At 42.0% G+C, this 27,498-nt stretch overlaps 1 protein-coding gene across 1 annotated transcript in view; it reads left to right on the top strand.

The window, feature by feature from the left end:
• Positions 1-22,534, top strand: part of LOC106872102 (TM2 domain-containing protein 3) — a 34,634-nt gene extending 12,100 nt beyond the window's left edge. Inside the window, exons 3-5 of the mRNA XM_014918960.3 lie at positions 1,256-1,415; positions 12,839-12,914; positions 22,011-22,534. Coding sequence (XP_014774446.1) covers positions 1,256-1,415; positions 12,839-12,914; positions 22,011-22,179 — 405 coding nt within the window. The 3' untranslated portion in view covers positions 22,180-22,534. The remainder of the gene's footprint in view (positions 1-1,255; positions 1,416-12,838; positions 12,915-22,010) is intronic.
• The last annotated feature ends 4,964 nt before the right edge of the window (positions 22,535-27,498 follow it).

Here is a 27,498-nt window from a genome sequence, read left to right on the forward strand (position 1 = left end):
GCCACATATGTTAAACTATGTCTCAGTATCTGAACGTAGCATATCCACAAAGTTGGAATAACTTCTGAGTGAGAAACTGATTTAATACTTTGGTTGGCTACTGTGTACTAAAATTATTGAATAATAACAAACTCATAAACTACAATCATCTATCTGTTATGTCGTATTAAAGAGATAAACGAGTTTGCTGGTCATAGTAGCTCTCTCCTCTCTTATTTCACTTATAACAGTCACTAAAACACTGCAACAAACAAAGTACTTTGCTGCAATTGCTATCAACTTCCTTAACCTTGACCATGTTAAAACATAAATATGTTTAACAGCCTGATGGGGATTTTGAAGGCATATTTAGATGTGTGACGGCATGACGTGGTTGAGGCATAGAGCTTTCAGACAGGAAACTAGTTCACAACAAGTAACATTTCAAAATAATCTGGTTGTAGATAACAAATTAATAAGTAGAATTAAGAATACTCCCCTAATATCAACTTGCCTGCCACCATCTCTTCATCCACAGACATATATATATATATATATATATACACACACACATATGAGATCGTTGCCAGTGCCCCTGGACTGGCTCTTGTGCAGGTGGCACATAAAATACACCATTTTGAGCGTGGCCATTGCCAGTACCGCCTGACTGGCCTTCGTAGGATTTTCGAGCGAGATTGTTGCCAGTGCCCCTGGACTGGCTCTTGTGCGGGTGGCACATAAAATACACCGTTTTGAGTGTGGCCGTTGCCAGTACCGCCTGACTGGCCTTCATGCGGGTGACACGTAAAAGCACCCACTACACTCTTTGAGTGGTTGGCGTTAGGAAGGGCATCCAGCTGTAGAAACTCTGCCAAATTAGATTGGAGCCTGGTGTTGCCATCCGGTTTCACCAGTCCTCAGTCAAATCATCCAACCCATGCTAGCATGGAAAGCGGACGTTAAACAATGATGATGATGATGATGATGATTAATGTTTGTTCTTATGTTCAGTTATAATAAAAACAATTTTACATTAATCTGATGGGTTACTCTATAATTTTGTCAAATATAAATTTATTATCCTTATGCAAGAATGTTGTTGACAGCCAGCTAAGCCATCATTGGATTGCAGTCCAATTATGGCTTAGCTGGCTGAAACTTTGAAGTCACTGTCAGCAACATTTTTGTATAAGAATAATGTATATATAATGTATCCTATTTTATAAACTTATACATTGTTTTCTTAATATTGAACTTTATATTTCTATTTTCGAAGGGTCCAGAAAAATTTGAAAGGCAGTTAGAATGTCGGTTTTGTTACCAGCTGGATCCATCAAACTATACTTGCAATTCCTCGACTTCTTGCCGAGTTGTTGCAGCACCAAGACAAAAGTATGTTTCAACATGTAAAGTTAAAGAGCCAGTCATGTGCTTAGGTGAGTTTTAAGTTTAATTATCAAAACTTAACAAATGTACAGGACATTATGTGTTAATTGGGACTTAAAATGAATGACTGAACAAATCCTGTCTTTTATTTGGAATGCTATATTGATGCAAGCCTTTTCTTTCTACTTGTTCCTTTTTTTGTCATTTTGACTTGTATTTTGCTATACTTGCACGGTGGTATTCTGTGACAATGTCCTTCACTCCAGTTTTATCCCTGATCTCCTCCTTCTGGATGTGATCTCTTAGCAAGATTCCCAACATCAAACTTTCCATAGCTCTCTGCACTGAAAGCAGATGTTGTTCGCTTTGCATCAAGGCCCAAGTCTCACAGGCAAGACTGTGTTGCTGAAGAGATTGGCAGGAGCTGCCTTGTTTAGGTCCGCCTTCAGCACATCCTTCACCGAGTTGAATGCTCTCCATCCTGCTCTTACCCTTCGCCTTCGCTACATCTCATTCTCCTGACCGAGATACACATAGCTGCTCACCTCTTCTATTTCATCACCTCTGACTGTTAGGCCATCTAAGATTTGCTTATGACATAGTGCTGATAGTGGAGAGCACCATTCAGCCGTAGACCATGCTGGGCGAACTGAATTTCAAGGGTTCAGCAGTCAGCCTGCAGATCAACTGTACCAAAACCAAGTACATACGGTCGGAGGGCATACGGATTGGTGTGATGTAGGTGAGTAAATCTGTAGATCTCACTTTATGAAAATTTTACTGCTGGTCATTAAGGAATGTCAGAAATTTAAGATGCTGGAGAAGGTTACTATTAATGGCTATCTCCATTGCTTTTGAAATACAGGAAGTATGTTTTGATTGGATGATAGTTGCAGAACTATTGAAGTTGTGTTTCTTGAAGATGTGGTACATTAGCATGTTTATAAAGGCTGATATATATTTATATATAGCTGATACATTTATACACTGGCAGACAAACTGACAGACAGACACACATGCATGCACGTGCACACACACACACATACACAGTGATAGTTTGGCTAGTATAAGGGCTGAAAGTTTGGTGAGTATAAGTATTGACACTATACATAGACATCAGAAACATTCTGCAATGGGGACCATATCAATCTAGTCTCTTTTCAAAAAAATATAGCAACATAATCAATGCACATATAAAGAACAAACAAACAAAACATTGCACCTCATTTTTGTTAAACATTAGAAGCATGCAAGTTGATGTTTGCAATTGATTCAGATGCTAAGGCACACCCTCACTGAGGAGCTTTCCCAGTCGATGCACATCCTTGATATTGCAATGACTTCATCTCAAAGACTGGTTTTTGCCTTCAACAACTGTTAATCAATATGTCATGCTAAATTGAATACCACTGTATAGAACTGTTCTTCTACTATAGCCTTGGGCCAACCAAAGCCTTGTGAGTGAATTTGATAGGCAGAAACTGAAAGAAGGCTGTCGTATATATATATATATATATAAGTAGACCGCCTTGGAGGAGAAGGGTGTGGAAGCTTAAAGACCCTACAAATGGACAGAGACTTAGAGACAAGTTACTTGAAGCTTTTGATGAAATAGAAGGGGATATAGCATCATACAACGTGGAAGACAATTGGAAATTTCTGCGGAACAACCTGCTGAGAGCCACCGACCAGATCTGTGGCTGGGGTAAAGTCTCTTCTCGACCGAAAATAATGTGGTGGTGGAACAAGGAGGTAGACAGGGCTATTAGACAAAAGAAACAGGCTTGGAAGGACTGGAAGAACGGTGGTAGCAGGGAATTGTACCAATATGCCAGAAGGGAAGCTAGGCGACAGGTTTATTTAGCCAGAGGGGAAGCAGATAAGAAAAGATTTGCCAATGTTCTGCGCCGTGAGGACCAAAGACTTGAGGTATTTCGTGTTGCAAGACAGTGTAGGAGAGAGAATAGTGACATCGTAGGAGAGAAATGTGTCCACATGGATGATGGTACGCTTGCACTAAATGAGGCTGCAAAGAAAGAGGTCTGGAGATGCCACTACGATAGATTGCTAAATAAAGAGAATGAATGGGAGTAAGAGAGTCTGCCGTATGTCGACCCAACAGAGGGACCAGCTATCCGAGTTGACAGTACCATGGTAGATAAAGCAATTAAGAATATGAAGACAGGGAAAGCCCCCGGCCCATCAGGAGTCACTGCAGAGATGCTCAAAATATCTGGCAGTGTCGGCTATAGCCTAGTCACCCGTATTACGAAACAGGTGATACACGAAGGAGTCATACCCAATGACTGGTGTAGCAGCACCATAGTCAACTGCTACAAAGGTAAAGGTGACGCTTTAGATACAAATAATTACAGAGGCATCAAGCTGTTAGATCAGGTTATGAAAGTTACGGAGAGGGTCATAGCCCAACTAATTAGGGAGCGAGTCAGTTTAGATGCGATGCAGTTTGGGTTCGTGCCAGGGAAAAGCACCACTGATGCTATATTTCTGGTAAGACAGCTTCAGGAGAAATACCTAGCCAAGGATAAACCTCTGTACCTGGCTTTCGTTGACATGGAGAAAGCCTTTGTCAGGGTCCCCCGATCCCTTATCTGGTGGTCAATGAGGAAACTAGGGATAGAAGAATGGTTAGTGAGAGCTGTGCATGCCATGTACAGAGATGCTGTCAGTAAGGTGAGGGTTGGAAATGAGTACAGTAATGAATTCCGGGTAGAGGTAGCGGTCCACCAAGGTTCTGTCTTCAGCCACCTCCTATTTATCATAGTCCTCCAGGCTATAACAGAGGAATTCAAGACAGGATGCCCCTGGGAGCTCCTCTATGCTGATGACCTTGCACTAATTGCTGATTCACTATCAGAACTAGAGGAGAAGTTTCAGGTGTGGAAGCAAGGACTAGAATCGAAGGGCCTTAGAGTCAACCTAGCTAAAACCAAAGTCCTAATAAGTAGGAAGGCAGACAAAACACAAATCCCTTCGGGTAGATGGCCCTGCTTGATCTGTAGAAAAGAAGTGGGTAGTAACTCTATAAGACACACCCAGTGCAAGCTATGGACACATAAGAGGTGCAGCAATATCAAAGGAAGGTTAACTAGGAAGTTAGTTTTTGTATGTAGCAGATGTTCAGGAGCTATAAATACTGCGAATGTGCAGAAAACAACTTCTGCCACATTCCAGGGAGAAAAACTAGAAGTGGTTGATAGCTTCCGCTCAAATTAGCAGTGGGGGTGGGTGCGCTGAAAGCGTAGCTGCTAGAATTAGAATAGCATGGGCAAAGTTCAGAGAGCTCTTACCTCTGCTGGCGACAAAGGGTTTCTCTCTCAGAGTAAAAGGCAGATTGTATGACGCATGTGTACGAACAGCCATGCTTCATGGCAGTGAACCATGGGCCGTGACTGCTGAGGACATGCGTAGGCTCGCAAGGAATGAAGCCAGTATCCTCCGATGGATGTGTAATGTCAGTGTGCATACTAGACAGAGTATCAGTACCTTGAGAGAAAAGTTGAACTTACGAAGCATCAGTTGTGGTGTGCCAGAGAGACAATTGCGCTGGTATGGTCATGTAGCGAGAATGGATGAGGATAGCTGTGTGAAAAAGTGCCACACCTTAGCAGTTGAGGGAACCTGCGGAAGAGGTAGTCCCAGGAAGACCTGGGATGAGGTGGTGAGGCACGACCTCCGAACATTGGGCCTCACCGAGGCGATGACTTCTGACCGAGACCTTTGGAAATATGCTGTGTGTGAGAAGACCCAGCAGGCCAAGTGAGACCTAGTGCCACCTGGCTGGCCTTCGTGGGATTTTCGATCGAGACCGTTGCCGATGCCCCTGGACTGGCTCTTGTGCGGGCGAAACATGAAATTTTTCGAGCGAGGTCGTTGCCAGTGCCCCTGGACTGGCTCTTGTGCGGGTGACACATGAAATTTTTCGAGCAAGATCGTTGCCAGTGCCCCTCGACTGGCTCTTGTGCAGGGCCGTCGTAGGATTCTCGAGGGAGATCGTTGCCGGTGCCCCCGGACTGGCTCATGTGCGGGTGACACATGAAATTTTTCAAGCGAGATCGTTGACAGTGCCCCTGGACTGGCTCATGTGCAGGCGACACATAAAATGCACCATTTTGGGCGTAGCCGTTGCCAGTGCCGCCTGGCTGGTCTTCGTGCGATTTTTGATTGAGATCGTTGCCAGTGCCCCTGGACTGGCTCTTGTGCGGGTGACACATGAAATTGCCAGTGCCCCTGGACTGGCTCATGTGCGGGCGACACATGAAATTACCAGTGCCCCTGGACTGGCTCATGTGCGGGCGACACATGAAATTGCCAGTGCCCCTGAACTGGCTCTTGTGCAGGGCCGTCGTAGGATTCTCGAGCGAGATTGTTGCCAGTGCCCCTGGACTGGCTCATGTGCGGGCGACACATGAAATGTAACATTTTGGGCGTGGCCGTTGCCAGTGCCCCCTGGCTGGCCTTCGTGGGATTTTCGAGCGAGATTGTTGCCAGTGCCCCTGGACTGGCGCTTATGCGGGGCCGTCGTAGGATTCTTGAGCGAGATCGTTGCCGGTTCCCCCGGACTGGCTCATGTGCGGGTGACACATGAAATTTTTTGAGCGAGACCGTTGCCAGTGCCCCTGGACTGGCTCTTGTGCGGGTGACGCATGAAATTGCCAGTGCCCCTGGACTGGCTCATGTGCGGGCGACACATGAAATTTTTCGAGCAAGATCGTTGACAGTGCCCCCGGACTGGCTTATGTGCAGGTGACACATGAAATATTTTGAGCAAGACTGTTGCCAGTGCCCCTGGACTGGCTCTTGTGCGGGTGACACATGAAATTGCCAGTGCCCCTGGACTGGCTCATGTGCGGGCGACACATGAAATTTTTCGAGCGAAATCGTTGACAGTGCCCCTGGACTGGCTCTTGTGCGGGTGACGCATGAAAATTTTTCGAGCGAGATCGTTGCCAGTGCCCTGAACTGGCTCTTGTGTGGGGCCATCGTAGGATTCTCGAGCGAGTTCGTTGCCGGCGCCCTTGGACTGGCTTATGTGCGGGTGACACATGAAATTTTTCGAGCAAGATCGTTGACAGTGCCCCTGGACTGGCTCTTGTGCGGGTGACACATGAAATTGCCAGTGCCCCTGGACTGGCTCATGTGCGGGCGACACATGAAATTTTTCGAGCAAGATCGTTGACAGTGCCCCTGGACTGGCTCTTGTGCGGGTGACACATGAAAATTTTTCGAGCGAGATCATTGCCAGTACCCTGAACTGGCTCTTGTGCGGGGCCGTCGTAGGATTCTCGAGCGAGTTCGTTGGCAGCGCCCTCGGACTGGCTCATGTGCGGGCGACACATGAAATGCACCATTTTGGGCGTGGCCGTTGCCAGTGCTGTCTGGCTGGCATTCGTGGGATTTTCGATCGAGATCGTTGCCAGTGCCCCTGGACTGGCTCTTGTGCGGCTGACACATGAAATTTTTCGAGCGAGACCGTTGCCAGTGTCCATGTGCGGGCGACACATGAAAAAAATTTTTCGAGCGAGATCGTTGCCAGTGCCCCTGGGCTGGCTCTTGTGCGGGGCCGTCGTAGGATTCTCGAGCGAGATCGTTGCCGGTGCCCCCGGACTGGCTCATGTGCGGGTGACACATGAAATTTTTCGTGTGAGATCGTTGCCAGTGCCCCTATACTGGCTCATGTGCGAGCGAAACATGAAATGCACCATTTTGGGCGTGGCCGTTGCCAGTGCCGCCTGGCTGGCTTTCGTGGGATTTTCGATCAAGATCGTTGCCAGTGCCCCTGGACTGGCTCTTGTGCGGGTGACACATGAAATGCACCATTTTGAGCGTGACCGTTGCCAGGGCCGCCTGGCTGGCCTTTGTGGGATTTTCGAGCGAGATCGTTGCCAGTGCCCCTGGACTGGCTTTTGTGCGGGTGGCACATAAATTGCACCATTTTGAGCATGGCCGTTTCCAGTACCGCCTGACTGGCCTTTGTGCGGGCGACACGTAAAAGCACCCACTACACTCTCTGAGTGGTTGGTGTTAGGAAGGGCATCCAGCGGTAGAAACTCTGCCAAATCAGATTGGAGCCTGGTGTAGCCATCTGGTTTCACCAGTACTCAGTCAAATCGTCGAACCCATGCTAGCATGGAAAGCGGACGTTAAACGAAGATGATGATGATGATATATATATATGTATGTATGTATGTATGCGTTTGTTGTTTGTGGCAGTGTTTGTACCCTCACCATTGCTTGACAACCGATGTTGGTGTATTTATGTCCCCATCACATAGCAGTGCGGCAAAAAGAGACTGATAGAATAAGTACTTGGCTTACAGAGAATAATTCCTGGGGTTCATTTATTCGACTAAAGGTGGTGCTCCAGCATGGCTGCAGTTAAATGACTGAAACAAGTAAAAGAGTATAGACCAGTCATTTAAACACTTCATACAAGATTTTCCACAGGTATGCTGGCTAGGTACAAGATTTTCCACAGGTATGCTGGCTAGGTACATGATGAACTATGCTGAGTGGAAGATATAGAAGCCAGATAGGCATTGACTAGCCAATACTTGGTATAGTTGATCCATTATTAATAGATAAATGTTTGACAAATATAATCAGAAACCAGCATTGAAATCTGCCTGTAATTGTTTATTACTACCAGAAAGTCAGTGATATCGTGTATTACAATTGCTTGATAAGTGAGAGATTAGTGTATCAGAGAAAATGTTAAGAGCGATGGTACTGAAAGTTAATTAGCTGGTGGATTTCAACCATAAAGGGATTTTTACAAGAATGAGATGTCAGTAGCAATATTCTTTGAAGAGAAAAAAGAAACTGATACAGAATGACCCATGAGTTTGGGGATGTTAAGAGGATCCAATAGTTTATTGCTGATTTGAAAGTATGGGAAGAAAACCATTTTTAGCTAGACGTTATTTTGCCAGCCAAGAATGACACAAACCCATGTCATGATATTAAAACGTGTGCAAAAACTATATAGATAAGACGGAGAATGGAAAAAGCAGCAGGAATTTTTTGCTCTCAGAAAAAAAATTACTTGATCCAAAGATGAATGATGTCTATATATTTCTTGGCAGTGAGCAAAATGAAAATAAAGTGCAAATAGTTAGAAGGATGACCACTGAAACGAAAATCCATAGGGAAACAAACTTGGATTAATTAGAATTATTTTCAGGTACACGACACGACACTGCTTTTCCTCTTCCCAGGCTACAGGCCCACACCCCCAACACCCATACTGTTAGGATTGGCACTCTCAACGTCGGCACGCTGAAAGGTAGATCTGGTGAAATTGTTGAGATGCTTGAACGGAGATGCGTAGATATGTGCTGCATCCAGGAAGTAAGATGGAGAGGAGGTTCTGCAAGGTTCCTCACAGGCAAAGAACACAGGTACAAGATTTTCTGGGCAGGGAACACTGACGGGGTCGGGGGCGTAGGAATACTTCTAGCGGAGAAATGGGTGGATAAGGTAATCGAGGTCGTTAGAGTAAGTGACAGAGTACTTAAGATCAGACTAGTGCTTCATCATAGATTAGCTACTGTCATCTCAGCCTATGCACCTCAACCTGGGCTACCAGATGGTCTGAAAGACCAATTCTATGACACCCTCTTGCAAACTACCTCGTCGACGAGTGACAGGGACCTTCTCTTTGTGGCTGGAGACTTCAACGGTCATGTCGGACGTCGTGCTGGGGGCTTCCATGGCATACATGGAGGCTATGGCTTCGGTTCCCGCAACGAGGAGGGAACCAGACTGCTGGAGTTCTGTGATGCAACCAATCTTATGGTCTGCAATACCAACTTCAGGAAACCTGCCAGTCACCTAGTCACCTACCGCTCCGGCAGACACTCTAGCCAAATCGACTACATCCTCGCCAGAAATAGGGAAAGAGGGCGGCTTATAAATGCCAAAACCTACCCTGGCGAAGAATGTACCCCACAACATAGATTAGTAGTTAGCGACTTTGGGATCAAGGCAAAATGGGTGCCCAGAATTAGACAGGCTTGGAGAAGAAGGGTGTGGAAGCTTAAAGACCCTGCAAACGGACAGAGACTTAGAGACAAGTTACTTGAAGCATTTAACGAAATAGAAGGGGATATAGCATCATACAACGTGGAAGACAATTGGAGATTTCTGCGGGACAACCTGTTGAAAGCCACCGACCAGATTTGTGGGTGGTGTAAGGTCCCCTCCCAACCCAGAGTAACGTGGTGGTGGAACAAGGAGGTAGACAGGGCTATTAGACAAAAGAAACAAGCTTGGAAGGACTGGAAGAACGGTGGTAGCAGGGAATTGTACCAATGTGCCAGAAGGGAGGCTAGGCGACAGGTTTATTTAGCCAGAGGGGAAGCAGATAAGGAAAGATTTGCCAATGTTCTGCGCCGTGAGGACCAAAGACTCGAGGTATTTCGGGTTGCAAGACAGTGTAGGAGAGAGAATAGTGATGTTGTAGGAGAGAAATGTGTTCGCATGGATGATGGTACGCTTGCATTAAATGAGGATGCAAAGAAAGAGGTCTGGAGATGCCACTACGATAGATTGCTTAATAAAGAGAATGAATGGGAGAAAGAGAGCCTGCCTTATGTCGACCCAATAGAGGGACCAGCTATCCGAGTTGATAGTACCAGGGTAGATAAAGCAATTAAGAGTATGAAGACCGGGAAAGCCCCCGGCCCATCAGGAATCACTGCAGAGATGCTCAAAATATCTGGCAGTGTTGGCTATAGCCTAGTCACCCGTATTACGAACCAGGTGATACACGAAGGAGTCATACCCTATGACTGGTGTAGCAGCATCATAGTCAACTGCTACAAAGGTAAAGGGGACGCTTTAGATACAAATAATTACAGAGGCATCAAGCTGTTAGATCAGGTTATGAAAGTTACAGAGAGGGTCATAGCCCAACTAATTAGGGAGCGAATCAATTTAGATGAGATGCAGTTTGGGTTCGTGCCAGGTAAAAGCACTACTGATGCCTTATTTCTAGTGAGACAGTTGCAAGAGAAATACCTAGCCAAGGATAAACCTCTGTACCTGGCTTTCGTTGACATGGAGAAAGCCTTTGACAGGGTCCCCCGATCCCTTATCTGGTGGTCAATGAGGAAACTTGGGATAGAAGAATGGCTAGTGAGAGCTGTGCGAGCCATGTACAGAGATGCGGCCAGTAAGGTGAGGGTTGGAAATGAGTACAGCAATGAATTCCGGGTAGAGGTAGGGGTCCACCAAGGTTCCGTCCTCAGCCCCCTATTATTTACCATAGTCCTCCAGGCAATCACAGAGGAGTTCAAGACAGGTTGCCCCTGGGAGCTCCTCTATGCTGATGACCTTGCCCTAATTGCGGAGTCACTATCAGAACTAGAGGAGAAGTTTCAGGTGTGGAAGCAAGGTCTAGAATTGAAGGGCCTTAGAGTCAACCTAGCTAAAACCAAAATCCTAATAAGTAGGAAGGTAGATAAAACACAAACCCCTTCAGGTAGATGGCCCTGCTCAGTATGTAGAAAAGGAGTAGGTAGTAACTCTATAAGATGTACCCGGTGCAAGCTATGGACACATAAGAGGTGCAGCAACATCAAAGGCAGGTTAACTAGCAAGTTAGTTTTTGTTTGTGGCAGATGTTCAGGTGCAATAAAGACTGCAAACAAACAGGAAACAACTTCTATCTCATTCCAGGGTGAAAAACTAGAGGTAGTCGATAGCTTCCGCTATCTGGGCGACCAAGTTAGTAGTGGGGGTGGGTGCGCTGAAAGTGTAGCTGCTAGAATAAGAATAGCCTGGGCAAAGTTTAGAGAGCTCTTACCCCTGCTGGCGACAAAGGGACTCTCACTCAGAGTAAAAGGCAGACTGTATGACGCATGCGTACGAACAACCATGCTACATGGCAGTGAAACATGGGCTGTAACTGCTGAGGACATACGTAAGCTCGCAAGGAATGAAGCCAGTATGCTCCGTTGGATGTGTAATGTCAATGTGAATACCCGTCAGAGTGTAAGTATCTTGAGAGAAAAGCTGAACATTAGAAGCATCAGTTGTGGCGTGCAAGAGAGACGATTGCGCTGGTATGGACATGTGGTGAGAATGGAGGAGGATAGCTGCGTGAAAAAGTGCCACACCCTAACAGTTGAGGGAACCCGTGGAAGAGGTAGGCCCAGGAAGACCTGGGCTGAGGTGGTGAGGCAAGACCTTCGTACATTGGGCCTCACCGAGGCGATGACTACGGACCGAGACCTTTGGAAATGGGCTGTGCGTGAGAAGACCCGGCAAGCCAAGTAAGATCGTTGCCAGTGCCCCTGGACTGGTTCTTGTGCGGGTGGCACATGAGATGCACCATTTTGAGCGTGGCCGTTGCCAGTACCGCCTGACTGGCTCCTGTAGGATTTTCGAGCGAGATCGTTGCCAGTGCCCCTGGACTGGCTTGTGCGGGTGGCACATAAAAGACACCATTTCGAGCGTGGCCGTTTTCGTGCGGGTGACACGTAAAAGCACCCACTACACTCTCTGAGTGGTTGGCGTTAGGAAGGGCATCCAGCTGTAGAAACTCTGCCAAATCAGACTGGAGCCTGGTGTTGCCATCCGGTTTCACCAGTCCTCAGTCAAATCGTCCAACCCATGCTAGCATGGAAAGCGGACGTTAAACGATGATGATGATTTACTGAAAATCTATTAAAAAAAGTTTAATTACCTTGGTTAGACATGTGATGAGGAGAGTTCAGTTCATCTAGGAAAATTGTGAGATATTGAATGAAATTGTTAATAGAAGGTAAATAAAAGGAAATCTAGCAGAATCTAAACAACAGAGGGAGGAAGTGACATCAAATTTTATATAGGCTATGAAAGTAGACTTCCATCATATACTGAATAGATGTAGAATAGTTGCTATAAATGACCATGTAAAATGTATAACTTGTAAAGACTCAAGAAGGATTAGTTTTGTAGAGTATAAAATTAGATGGAAGAGAAAGATCATACTGTAACATATAAAACTAAAACTGTGTTGGGCATATGTGAATCCTTTAGTGCCAGAAGGTCAGATTTAATTTTTAGAGACACCCACTATAAATTGGTTTAGATTATTGATATGAATTGCTCCTGTAAGAAAAACAATATACAAAGACAAGTACTATCAGATAGTCTTTCAAATGTGTGATAGTAAGAGAAGGTAGGATATAAAGATTTGTAACAGTTGTAATATGTCATTTGGGTGAAGCACAACTGAGTAAATTGTTTTGTAGACCTAGAAAATTGTGTTGTTTGAAAGTGAAATTCTGTTGAGAGAGAGAGATATATATCTGATATTGCTCAGAAGCATTGAAAATTTGCCTATTTTAGCAAATTATTGCTAGCCTGAAATCTTGTGGCCTAATAATGGTCGACTATTTAAAATAATAACCTTATTAATGGTGATTTATTGTCATTAACTTTTTTTAAACCTCTTTATTCTCAGGAAATCGCAGTTTTTACAAATACCGTTTGTGTAATTGGACCAGCGGTTATCGTTGGAGTGTAGCTCTCTTGTTAAGGTAAATCTCACTTTATTTCTTTGATTTCTGCCAGATTAATAAAACAAGCTCTTGTTCATTGATAATCTTCAGTCCAGCTCACTTTATGTTGTATCTTCAATACATTTCTGTTTGGCTATAACCTACCATTGTTTAACTATAAGCCAGCAGTAACTCAGCCTGCTAGTAATAGTGTCCAAATTTCCCTCAGATCAGACCATACCATCTGAAAACCTCAAACATCCACTGGATAATGTAGTCGTCATCATCATCATTGCTTTTAGTTCCATTTTTCTCTGCTGGCATGAGTATTGCAAACTATTGAGGCAGATTGGCTAGATACTTTTCTTATTCCAAATGCTTACTTCAAGGTATGTTATTCGTTCCAGTTTTAGTATATGTACTGCCGAAGCAAGTACAGCAAAGTATGTTATTCATTGTACCAGTTCTCACATGTCTGCTCAACTATACAGTATTTGTTCAGTGGAGAAAATAAACATCGCCATCTTTTGCTTGGGTTAGTGCTAATAACAGCATACCCACTTTCAAAAAGCTAAAATCTCCTAATGTTTCATGCATGTGTAAAATTGTACTGAAATAGCAGATGTAGGAAATACCAGACCACCATCGGAAAACCTGATATGCTAGAAACAACAGGTAAATGAAGTTATTTCTGAAGAAATTTCCCCTTTTTCCAAAAAGCTAAAAGTGAAAGATGTATATGTATATTTTTTATAGTTTAATTTTTCTTAAAGAAACACTCAATACCCCTTCCCCCACCTCACCCACCCATCATCTACCAGCTTCCAAAAAGCTAAAATCTCCCAATCTTTCACTTTTGTCTGATGTTTTTTGCATGCGTAGAATTTTACTGAAATAAAGTAGACTTAAAAAATACTAGACCACCACCAGAAAACCTGACATGCTAGAAACAACAGGTAAACAGCATTTCCCCACTTTCCAAAAAGCTAAAAGTGAAATATTGGGTGTGTGTAGCTTTCTGAAAGTGGTTAGGTGATGGGGTAAAATTCTTAAAGATTCATACTTTCTGTTTTTTCTTCATGGATTACCAAAAATAAAAATTTGAAAAAGCAAAAAATGAATTTGATGTGGAAAGGGAGAAAATTAAAATATCGTGAACATGTTTTATGGGTGAAATCCTAATCTCCTGTATCGCAAACATAGGAATCGGAAGAAATTTAGGAAAAAAAATAAGTAGGGAACAGAAATATCACTTTGGATATGCTAGAAAGAAGAGATAAAGGACAGGGTTTCTGGGAAAACTTCCTTTTAAGTTTATATCAAAGATCAGGTTTTTAAATACGCTCATCACAAACACAAATTACACAAAGGATCATTTCAATTGGATTTGAGCTGTAAATTTACATGTGCACACTGCAAGAAATAACATAATTCGCACAGAAGTTTTACATAGAGTGTGTGTATGTTTGTCAAAGGAAGTTATTTTATGGCATACTTTCATTTGAAGAAGCAAAGTTGTCAACTCGACATGTATGGGATCATACGATTGTTCGTTAATTTCCGTAAAATTGTTTTAATTTCTGTCTGCTTTGAAGAAGCAGAAATTGAAAGAGGATAAAGTGAAAAGGTGATATTTGCTTTGAAGTGAGAGGAGAAAGTGTAATATGTACGTCTATATGAAATGGGCGTGTGTGTGTGTGTGTGAGAGAGAGAAAGAGAGTGAGTGAGTGAGTGAAGGTGTGTGTTGTGATGTATGAATTTTTTTGCATGTATGTGCAAGTGGCACTCATTCGCTCTCTCTCTCTCTCTTTCTCTCACTCTCTTTCTCTCACTCTCTTTCTCTCACACATTGAATGGAGATGTGTAGATTTGTGCTGCAACCAAGAAGTAAGGTAGAGAGGAGGTTCCGCTAGGTTCTTCACAGGCAAAGAACACAGGTACAAGATTTTCTGGGTAGGGAACACTGACGGGGTCGGGGGCGTGGGTATACTTCTTGCAGAGAAATGGGTTGATAAGGTAATCGAGGTAGTCAGAGTATGTGACAGAGTACTTAAGATTGGACTAGTGCTTCACCATAGGTTAGCTACCGTCATCTCGGCCTATGCCCCTCAACTGGGGCTACCGGATGGGCAGAAAGACCAATTCTACGACACCCTCTTGCAAACTCCCTCATTGACGAATGACAGGGACCTTCTCTTTGTGGCTGGTGAGTTCAATGGACATATTGGACAACATGCAGGGGGCTTCCATGGCGTACATGGAGGCTATGGTTTTGGTTCCCGCAGTGAGGAGGGAACCAGACTGCTGGAGTTCTGCAATGCAAATGATCTTATGGTTTGCATTACCAACTTCAGGAAACCTGCCTGTCACCTAGTCACCTACCGTTCCGGCAGACACTCTAGCCAAATTGACTACATCCTCGCCAGAAAAAGGAAAAGAGAACTGCTTATAAATGCCAAAACCTTCCCAGGTGAAGAATGTACCCCTCAACACAGATTAGTAGTTAATGACTTAGGGATCAGGGCTAAATGGATACCCAGAAGAAGATCAGCTTGGAGGAGAAAGGTCTGGAAGCTTAAAGATCCTGCAAATGGACAAAGATTTAGAGACGTATTACTTGAAGCCTTTGACGAAATAGAAGGGGATATAGAATCACATTATGTGGAAGACAACTTGAGGTTTCTACGGGACAACCTGCTGAGAGCCACTGACCAGATCTGTGGATGGTCTAAAGTCCCCTCTCGACCCAAGGTAACGTGGTAGTGGAACAATGTGGTTGACAGGGCTATTAGACAAAAGAAACAGGCTTGGAAGGACTGGAAGAACGAAAGTAGCAGGGAATTGTATCAGACTGCCAGAAGGGAAGCTAGGAGACAGGTTTATTTAGTCAGAGGGGAAGCAGATAAGAAAAAATTTGCCAATGTTCTGCGCCGTGAGGATCAAAGACTTGAAGTATTTCATGTTGCAAGACAGTGTGTGAGAGAGAATCGTGATGTCATGGGAGAGAAATGTGTTCGCATGGATGATGGTACACTTGCATTAAACGAGGCTGCAAAGAGAGAGGTTTGGAGACGCCACTATGAAAGGTTGCTTAATAAAGAGAATGAATGGGAGAAAGAGAGTCTGCTGAATGTCGACCCATGATCGTGGCCAGGGCCGCTGTGTGGCCCCCGTGTTGGTGGCATGTAAAAAGTACCATTCGAGCGTGATCGTTACCAGCGTCGCCTTACTAGCACTTGTGCCAGTGGTATGTGGAAAACACCATTTGAGCGTGGCTGTTGCCAGTACCGCCTGACTGGCCCTCGTGCCAGTGGCACGTAAAAGTACCCACTACACTCTTGGAGTGGTTAGTGTTAGGAAGGGCATCCAGCTGTAGAAACTCTGCCTGATCAGATTGGAGCCTGGTGCAGCCATCTGGCTCACTAGTCTCCAGTCAAACTGTCCAACCCATGCCAGCATGGAAAGCAGACATTAAATGATGATGATGATACATAGCAGAGGTAAAGAACACACACACCACCCGTTTTCGGTGTGACCCTCACCCTAAACACCGGTAGTGCGTATTCTTTACCTTTGCCCATAAATACATCTGCATACATCTTTTTTGTTTGTGTGAGAGGGAGACAGAGAGAGAGAGAGGATGTGTGTGTGACTGTATTTCCTCATAACATAGAAAAATGGATGTCTTTTAATGCAATTTTTTTGGTTGTGGCTTATTTTAATGTTTATGTGTATATTTTCATAAATGTTTGTTTGAGTAGAATTCTATGCGTGTGTGAAATGTTGGACGAAAGTGAAATGTTGGACGAAAGTGAAACATTGGAAGTATATCGAAATATTGTCTGAATATGACCTCAAAATTGTGCTACCCAACCTAGTTACTGAGGTTATTTTAGTTGTAAAAAAGAGTTATTGAGTCAAAAACATTGTTTATTTGGTAGATAGATAATAAGCAGCTTTCTTTATTATAATACAGATGTGACTAATTCGGTGAAACATTACTTTCATTATTCACACATCATCACTCTCGTAATGCAACACTAATTTTGGTTCAAACTGAAAGTGAAACTATTTTCATTTTCTAATGAAACCTGGATTGTAGAGAAGTGTATTTGAAATAACTATAGCTGGTTGTTGAGATAACATAGAAAACATGTAAATGAAAATAAAGTTTATCTGATATGTGTAATTTATTTGAATAGAAGTCATTTGACAACACCATTTTGTTTGTAATTGGCTATCCTGTTGCAGGTTTAATCTGTGGAATATTGAAATGATACCCATCTCATCCATTCCACAAAATAAGAGTATACTGGAGAGCATGATAAGAGGGATGAGTCTTTAAAACACGTTTACGGTTGTTATCTCGAACATCAATGAGAATATCATGATTTTCATGGGGATCACCAACTATAAGGATGGCTATTTCATTAGATGTGGGCTCATTAAAACAGTGTAAAATGTTCACATACAAAATTCAAGCGAAACGAAATGTAGTCAGTATAGATGCAAAAGATACTTTCTGTAGCATAGTTATGCTATGAAAAAAATGGTAAGTCACCAATTTAGTAAAAGTTACTATGTGTCACCAATGTAGCAAAGTACAGAAAGTCAACATTTATTTGGAACATGTATTAAAGGTTATAAAATTCACGATTGAATATCACGGTGAAGAAAGTGAAAGCCCAGGAAAATTCAGAAGGCATAAATCAATTTTTCACACAAAAATAATTTATTTTACAATTTTGAAATGAACGCTGAACCAAGTGTATAGAATGGAAGATGCTGTTGTGAATGTCAATTTAAAGTATTTGCTGAAGGACATATGTAGCAAGATATAAATCAATTTGACATTACTATATATTTTTTAACTATGTAACATTATAGGCTGTTGAATAAATACTAATGCAGTAAAAAGGTTGTGCAATGTTGATACTCAGTGATGAAGCAGCTTAGGGGGACTGTTAAAAATTATCTTGAAACTGGTTAGAAGGAGTGGAATAACAATTCTGCAATTATATTGAAAGAGTCGCTGAGGCTTTTTATTTCGTCAAGTTTCCGAATTTGTTATAATAACCAGAATAACATTTATTTTCAGATATTTTTGCGAGTGGTGTTAAATCAGCCAAATCTTCATGTTGGTAGTACTTGAAAGTGAACATTGTTATTCGTTTAAAGTTCAGGCCACAACTAAACTTTCAATATGGGCAGGAGAAAGTTACATACATAAACATAGTTAGAAACACACACATACATTAACGCAAACCTGAAGCCTATCTGTGTCTCTGTGTGTGTCAGTTGTCACAAAAATGTGTATACTGACAGACACATACACTGTCATACACATATACTTGTCAGTCATATATGTAGGTAAAAAACGTGCGAACACACTCGTATAGAAAATGTGATGTCATCAGCATTGTGGTGGTGATATAAAATATCGTTTACGATAGGTGACTAAAAGAAAAAATGACATAAGTTTTTGTAATGCAAATATGTAAATGAAAATATAGTTTAGTTGGTAGCCAAATTCCTACTGACTCTTTTGATACCTCATACATCAAAATTGGCAACTCAGTTTTGGAATGCATAAGGAACATATGCACACACACACACACACACACACACACACACACACACACACTCTCTTTTATAGATACAGATAACTAATCCAGGAACCTTTTTGATACCACCTCGTATATTATTTATACTGAATTTATATCTCTCATTTTACATCAATTTCACAGTCTTCATATTTAGATTATACTGGATTTCCATTTTTATTCCTAATCTTTTGTTACTATTACTGAGATGTTAACATTTTGCTAACATTTGCTGTATATAATTTATTTTAACCCTTTAGTATTCCAATTATTCTGTCAAATGTAATCCTTATTTATTCACATTGTTTTGAATTAATCAAGCAGTATCTCATAGCTTTGAGATGATGATCATCATCATTTAATGTCCGCTTTCCATATTGGACAGTTTAACTGAAAACTGGTAAGTCAGGAGGCTGCGCCAGGTTCCAATCTGATTTAGCAAGTTTCTATGGCTGGATGCCCTTCCTAACACCAACCACTCCAAGAATGTAGTGGGTGTATTTTACGTGCCACCAGCATGGGTGCCATTGACCTGACACCGGTATCAGTCATAACTATGGTCTCACTTGACTTAACAGGTCTACACAAGCATGGTATATCGCCAAGGGTCTTGGACACCTGTCACTGCTTCCATGAGCCGGCTCAATGCTTGAACGGTGCTTTTTACGTGCCATCAGCATGGATGCCAGTCAGACGGCACTGGTATCGGCCACGACTATGATTTCACTCAGTCTGACAGTCTTTACAAGCATAGAATATCACCCACCGATTGAAGGGTGCTTTTAACAGGCCTGTTATGCAACATTGGCATTGGCCATTACTACGATTTCACTTGGCTTGACATCACTGCCTCCATGAGGCCTGATGTACAAATGGTACTTTTTACATGCCAATCAGATGGCACAGGCATCGACCACGACTTTGATTTCACTCAGTTTGATAAGTCTTCACAAGCACAGTATATCGCCCAATAATTGAAGTGTGCCTTTAATGGGCCAGTTACATGACACAAGCATCAACCACAGCTATGATCTCACTTGGCTTCATGAGTCTTCTCAAGTACGGCATATCTTCAAAAGTCTCATGATGGTTTATTCTTAGAATGACATTGTAGGGTAGGTATTCCATGCTAAATCTGGCCAGTTTGAACATAAAAGTAGAAAATTTGGGCTGGACATTGCTGGTTTAAATGCTAAAGGGTTAATGTAGATAAAATGGGGAATAACTTTTAAGTATGGAGAATTGAATGAGCATTTTTAATCCAACTAAACAACGTGCTGCTGATCTGTTAATCTAAGAAAATTTAGTCAACCACAGTAAAAGATCAGGTGCGATGGCTATGGTACCATAGAAGCAAATGACTAGATTCTAATAGAAACTGTTCTTGGAGAATGAATTCATCAAGTGTCACTGTTAGTAAGATCATTCAGCCATGACACTCTCTCCTCTTCTCTAATTATTTGTGGATTCTGATCCACCCATCACCTCTTTCTAAAAAGCAAACCACATATCCTATTATTTTCTGAAACACAGATCTCAACCTTTTTCCATTGCCACTTCTGTTGCCCTTATTCATCATCATCATCATCATCATCATCATCATCGTTTAACGTCCGCTTTCCATGCTAGCATTTATACTCTATATTCAATTTTCACTCTAAAATCTGGAGTCTTCACATAGATACACTGTTTCTGTCAGTCACTTCTCTCTCTTGAAATACAGCAACAAAGACCCCCAATTATTCTGGCTCAAAGTCTTCCTCCAATTACATCTATTTTTATTTTTCACCAAACTATTCTCATTCCCAATAACTTGTCCATTATGTATCTTCATACTTTCAGGATATCTACCTCACGTCAGACTTCCCCAATGTTCTTGTTCTCAGTGTCTTCAATGCAACGACTCTACTTGGCTCTTAACGGAAACCAAATCTTTTGCAATCCTCAACTCTGTACATCAAGTAGTCACATCTACACTCATTCCCCTCAACTACAATACACAAACGCTACAAACATTTTTGATCTTTTTCTCACCTCCAAACCTAAAGTAACACTCTCTCTACATCTGTCTGGTCATGTAACTACTACCTTGTCATTAGCACACATTTATGCAGTATGCAAGACCTCATCCCAACTGTACCCAATGTCAGCTGACAGAAACTACCAGTTCACTCTCTAGCTAATACTAAACACGATGTGTACAGAATTATCCCCCTTGGACTTATATAATACTTGCTTACTAACAGACTTCCAGCAAAAATATGTCATTCCTGATCTTCAATGAACAAAGTTAAGATGAATTATTTTATTGGAATTTATCCTGAAGAAGTGGATATACCTAATTACACCCTCAAAATTTTTTTCCAAAATATACAACGATCTTGTTTAAATACGTGAGGTTCCAGTGAGGTTCTCTTGTAAAATATAAGGAAATGTTTTTCAAAATGTTTTGTTTTTAGTATATTTCCATAATTTTTTTCTGAAACAAGACATGTCCTCCTATTTTCCTTTCCTAATAATTACAAGTTGCTATGACTTATCTAATTTATTCCCCCATTCTACCCTAATAATAAAATAGTTTTAGGGCTTTTGATCTTGAAGGAATTATTTTATTCATATCTGTTCATGAACCTCTAACAGTACAAGCCTATTTGTATCACAGCGTTTGCTGTTGTGATTGTATTCTAACTTTCAATGCATGCCTTTAGCATTCTTGCTCATTTCTGTTAATGTACAAAGTCTTGTTTGTTAAATTTCACTCCATTCTTCTGTTACTTCTCAAAAAGTCAGTGTTTACATCAAAGAAAAAGAGTGACAAAATTCCAGAGATCAGGTGATTAGAATTGTTAGATAAGGACCTTCATTCTGCATTTGAAAACTTTTTAACAAGTATTCTCTTTAAAGCTCCCAGAACTCTTTCCCTGAACAAACCATATTCATTGTACTGTTTTACCAATAATAAGCATAACCTCAATAGAAGAGGAATTTCTTGTCTCTTAAATAAAGATTAAACCATCTAATTAATCTCGGCTATGCATATTCTTTATGTTCGTTTTTGTATTTGAATACAACAAAATTTGTAAATTTCCAAGTATGTATTTTACCAATTATCTGACATCTGTGAAACAGCTTAGAACTGAAAGAGAATATTGGAGAATTTAATAAATTAGCAAAGATGATGCTTTTTTTTAGCCCAAGGCCAGCTTTGATTGAATAGCCATTTGATTAAAGACATTCCTATCTTCTATTATTCAATATATTATATATATTTATAATAATAATATATTATTATTATCTAATGTGTCCTATTTCTTTAGAAGACAGATACAATATGAGGTGAATTTCACTGCTGTTTCTAGCAAGTTCAGCAACTATGTAAAAGTAGAGGCTTGTCTGTTAGCTCATAGAAAATAATTTGACTGGTTACAGTAAAATTTGATGTATATGTATGAGAATAAATGATTTGAAAATACACCTGCTGATTTAAATAAACATTTTAATATAAATTTTATTTATCTTTTTACTTTTGCAGCATTACTCTTGGTGGATTTGGTGTCGATCGATTTTACCTTGGTCTTTGGGAAGAAGGAATTGGCAAGTTATTCAGTTTTGGGGGTCTTGGTGTATGGACAATTATTGATGTTATTCTCATAGCTATTGGCTATATTGGTCCTGCTGATGGATCTCTCTATATATACTGATGTTTGTTTTTAATGTATTGTTGGAAGTCAGAATGTAATAGGTGAATGTGTTGTGGATTACAGTGAAGCAGTAAATCTTATGAAAGAACTGCTTACATTATAATGTTATAACTTTCTTGGGAAAAGTATGAATGCTGTCATTGTTCATGTGACATTTTACATGGTTAGATACATCCTAAGTCTGTTATTGTGTAAGTTTTAATGTGTGTATTGTCGTTGTACATTTTGGCACCTGCATCATTTTGAGAAAGTTTTGTACGTGTGTGTTAAATTTTGTTTAAATCAATTTTGGTGACTAACTTAATCATGAAACTTAATCATGAGTGTCCAGCCAATAAAATTATATAAATACAAATTGAATTTTTATGTTTTTTCTCTTGCCTGTGCTGTGGCGCTGCCTTCAGGGTTGTTTGTTATGTCATCCCCAGCTCTGATTTCACTCTCATACTTATTTTATCAATCTCCATTAAATAAAGAGACAAAACTTATTTTACACTTGTCTGTCTGTCTGTCTGTTGTGGCATCTTATTTCGAGTGTAAATGCTTGAATGTTTTTTGCTTATATATATATATATATATATATATATATAATTCTATGACACCCTCTTGCAAACTACCTCGTCTACGAGTGACAGGGACCTTCTCTTTGTGGCTGGAGACTTCAATGGTCATGTCGGACGTCGTGCTGGAGGCTTCCATGGCATACATGGAGGCTATGGCTTCGATTCCCGCAACGAGGAGGGAACCAGACTGCTGGAGTTCTGTGATGCAACCGATCTTATGGTCTGCAATACCAACTTCAGGAAACCTGCCAGTCACCTAGTCACCTACCGCTCCGGCAGACACTCTAGCCAAATCGACTACATCCTCGCCAGAAATAGGGAAAGAGGGCGGCTTATAAATGCCAAAACCTACCCTGGTGAAGAATGTACCCCACAACATAGATTAGTAGTTAGCGACTTTGGGATCAAGGCAAAATGGGTGCCCAGAATTAGACCGGCTTGGCGGAGAAGGGTGTGGAAGCTTAAAGACCCTGCAAATGGACAGAGACTTAGAGACAAGTTACTTGAAGCATTTAACGAAATAGAAGGGGATATAGCATCATACAACGTGGAAGACAATTGGAGATTTCTGCGGGACAACCTGTTGAAAGCCACCGACCAGATTTGTGGGTGGTGTAAGGTCCCCTCCCGACCCAGAGTAACGTGGTGGTGGAACAAGGAGGTAGACAGGGCTATTAGACAAAAGAAACAGGCTTGGAAGGACTGGAAGAACAGTGGTAGCAGGGAATTGTACCAATGTGCCAGAAGGGAGGCTAGGCGACAGGTTTATTTAGCCAGAAGGGAAGCAGATAAGAAAAGATTTGCCAATGTTCTGCGCCGTGAGGACCAAAGACTCAAGGTATTTCGTGTTGCAAGACAGTGTAGGAGAGAGAATAGTGATGTTGTAGGAGAGAAATGTGTTCGCATGGATGATGGTACGCTTGCACTAAATGAGGATGCAAAGAAAGAGGTCTGGAGATGCCACTACGATAGATTGCTTAATAAAGAGAATGAATGGGAGGAAAAGAGCCTGCCGTATGTCGACCCAATAGAGGGACCAGCTATCCGAGTTGATAGTACCAGGGTAGATAAAGCAATTAAGAGTATGAAGACCGGGAAAGCCCCTGGCCCATCAGGAATCACTGCAGAGATGCTCAAAATATCTGGCAGTGTTGGCTATAGCCTAGTCACCCGTATTACGAACCAGGTGATACACGAAGGAGTCATACCCAATGACTGGTGTAACAGCATCATAGTCAACTGCTACAAAGGTAAAGGTGACGCTTTAGATGCAAATGATTACAGAGGCATCAAGCTGTTAGATCAGGTTATGAAAGTTACAGAGAGGGTCATAGCCCAACTAATTAGGGAGTGAATCAATTTAGATGAAATGCAGTTTGGGTTCGTGCCAGGTAAAAGCACTACTGATGCCTTATTTCTAGTGAGACAGCTGCAGGAGAAATACCTAGCTAAGGATAAACCTCTGTACCTGGCTTTCGTTGACATGGAGAAAGCCTTCGACAGGGTCCCCCGATCCCTTATCTGGTGGTCAATGAGGAAACTTGGGATAGAAGAATGGTTAGTGAGAGCTGTGCGAGCCATGTACAGAGATGCTGCCAGTAAGGTGAGGGTTGGAAATGAGTACAGCAATGAATTCCGGGTAGAGGTAGGGGTCCACCAAGGTTCCGTCCTCAGCCCCCTCTTATTTATCATAGTCCTCCAGGCAATCACAGAGGAGTTCAAGACAGGTTGCCCCTGGGAGCTCCTCTATGCTGATGACCTTGCCCTAATTGCGGAGTCACTATCAGAACTAGAGGAAAAGTTTCAGGTGTGGAAGCAAGGTCTAGAATTGAAGGGCCTTAGAGTCAACCTAGCTAAAACCAAAATCCTAATAAGTAGGAAGGTAGATAAAACACAAACCCCTTCAGGTAGATGGCCCTGCTCAGTATGTAGAAAAGGAGTAGGTAGTAACTGTATAAGATGTACCCGGTGCAAGCTATGGACACATAAGAGGTGCAGCAACATCAAAGGCAGGTTAACTAGCAAGTTAGTTTTTGTTTGTGGCAGATGTTCAGGTGCAATAAAGACTGTAAACAAACAGGAAACAACTTCTATCTCATTCCAGGGTGAAAAACTAGAGGTAGTTGATAGCTTCCGCTATCTGGGCGACCAAGTTAGTAGTGGGGGTGGGTGCGCTGAAAGTGTAGCTGCTAGAATAAGAATAGCCTGGGCAAAGTTTAGAGAGCTCTTACCCCTGCTGGCGACAAAGGGACTCTCACTCAGAGTAAAAGGCAGACTGTATGACGCATGCGTACGAACAGCCATGCTACATGGCAGTGAAACATGGGCTGTAACTGCTGAGGACATACGTAAGCTCGCAAGGAATGAAGCCAGTATGCTCCGTTGGATGTGTAATGTCAATGTGAATACCCGTCAGAGTGTAAGTATCTTGAGAGAAAAGCTGAACATTAGAAGCATCAGTTGTGGTGTGCAAGAGAGACGATTGCGCTGGTATGGACATGTGGTGAGAATGGAGGAGGATAGCTGCGTGAAAAGTGCCACACCCTAACAGTTGAGGGAACCCGTGGAAGATGTAGGCCCAGGAAGACCTGGGCTGAGGTGGTGAGGCAAGACCTTCGTACATTGGGCCTCACCGAGGCGATGACTACTGACCGAGACCTTTGGAAATGTGCTGTGCGTGAGAAGACCCGGCAAGCCAAGTAAGATCGTTGCCAGTGCCCCTGGACTGGTTCTTGTGCGGGTGGCACATGAGATGCACCATTTTGAGCGTGGCCGTTGCCAGTACCGCCTGACTGGCTCCTGTAGGATTTTCGAGCGAGATCGTTGCCAGTGCCCCTGGACTGGCTTGTGCGGGTGGCACATAAAAGACACCATTTCGAGCGTGACCGTTTTCGTGCGGGTGACATGTAAAAGCACCCACTACACTCTGAGTGGTTGGCGTTAGGAAGGGCATCCAGCTGTAGAAACCCTGCCAAATTAGATTGGAGCCTGGTGTTGCCATCCGGTTTCACCAGTCCTCAGTCAAATCGTCCAACCCATGCTAGCATGGAAAGCGGATGTTAAACGATGATGATATATATATATATATATATATATATATATATATTCGCTCACACACACCTATACATCTGTATGCAAGCACAAAAAACACGTGCATATGCACATACACACATATGTTGGGCTTCTATAGAGCTTCCTTCTACTGAATACCAATCACAAGCATCAGTCAGCCCAAGGCTGCAGTGAAAGACACATACCCAAAATGCCATATCATAGAATCAAAGCTGGAATTCATAAATTGATCGAGTGTTCTTTTAACCCTGAGAAAGATTGTTCAGTTGTCAAAAGTTTGGTTATGTTTTCGTTAATACTACCAACCATTAAGGCAGCAAGCAGGCAGAATCATTAGCACACCAGGCAAAATGCTTAGCAGTATTTCATTGTCTTTACATTCTGAGTTCAAATTCTACTGAGGTTGACTTTACCTTTTATCCTTTTGGTGTTGATAAAATAAGTAGCAGTTGAGCACTGGGGTCAATGTAACAGATTTACCCCAACCCTCGAACTTGCTGGCTTTGTGCCAGAATTTGAAACCAAGTACTCGTTACATATACAATATTTTTGCATGCATTAATGAACTGTTTCCTGCAATATATATTTACTAGTCAAGTAGATTCAGACTTCATATTTGCGTAAGCAACAGGTTACACATTTATCTACATCTCTGATTCCATAATACTTTATCTTTTACTTGTTTCAGTTGTAAGACTGCAGGCACCACCTTGAAGGATTTTTAGTTGAGTGCATCGACCCCAGTACCTTTCTTTTTTTAAGCCTAATACTTATTCTATCGGTCCTTTTTGCCAAACTGCTATGTTATAGGGACATAAACATACTAATACTGGCTGTCAAGCAGTGGTAGGGGATGAACATGTACAGAAAGACACACACACATACATTTATATATACACATATGACTGGCTTCTTTCAGTTTTCATCTACCAAGTCCACTCATAAGGCTTTGGTCAGTCTGAGGCTGAGACTGAACCCAGAACCATGTGGTTGTGAAGTAAGCTTCTTACCACATAGCTACAACTGCACCTAATCATGTATGTCTCTGAATTCATATTTTTCTGTCCCAAGCTTCATTCTTATATAAAGTCTCAAACTCCAGGCTGTTGTATTAAATAGTAAAAATTTGAACTCCATGATGGTAAATGTTAGAATCAGCCATTCCATAAAAGTATTTATAGGGGTTCATGATGTAAGAATTGACCATTGTTAGGCCAGAATTGGCAGAGTGATGGACAAAATGTCTCATGGTAGTTCAATGTGTACACTGAGTTTAAATCCCATAAATATTGACTTTGCTTTTCTTCATAGTGAACCAAGAAATACTAACTGAATTACACCTATAAAGAGAACCGAGCAATATCTATCTGTCTGTATCTATCTATCTGTCTATCAATCTATCTATCTATTTGTCTGTCTGGAGTTGCTGTGGGTAAAAGAATATACAGGAGGGTTAGTTAATTGTGATTTTGTTCAACTATTCCCCTCTCAAACTCACACACTTATTGCAGCAGTCCTTCAGTTTTTTTAAGCCTTGTAAAAGTACTCAGAAGGTTGGGCCCCCAACTAGGCTTTTCACAATACCCTTAAAGCCAGGAACTTTTCAGCATCCCCTAGTGTACATACATACATACATATATTGGGTCATCCCATAAATAATGCATTTTTTTTACACTTTTATTTT

Source organism: Octopus bimaculoides, chromosome 15 (genome assembly GCF_046866305.1).
Source record: "Octopus bimaculoides isolate indiv1 chromosome 15, ASM4686630v1, whole genome shotgun sequence".
Lineage (NCBI taxonomy): Eukaryota > Metazoa > Mollusca > Cephalopoda > Octopoda > Octopodidae > Octopus > Octopus bimaculoides.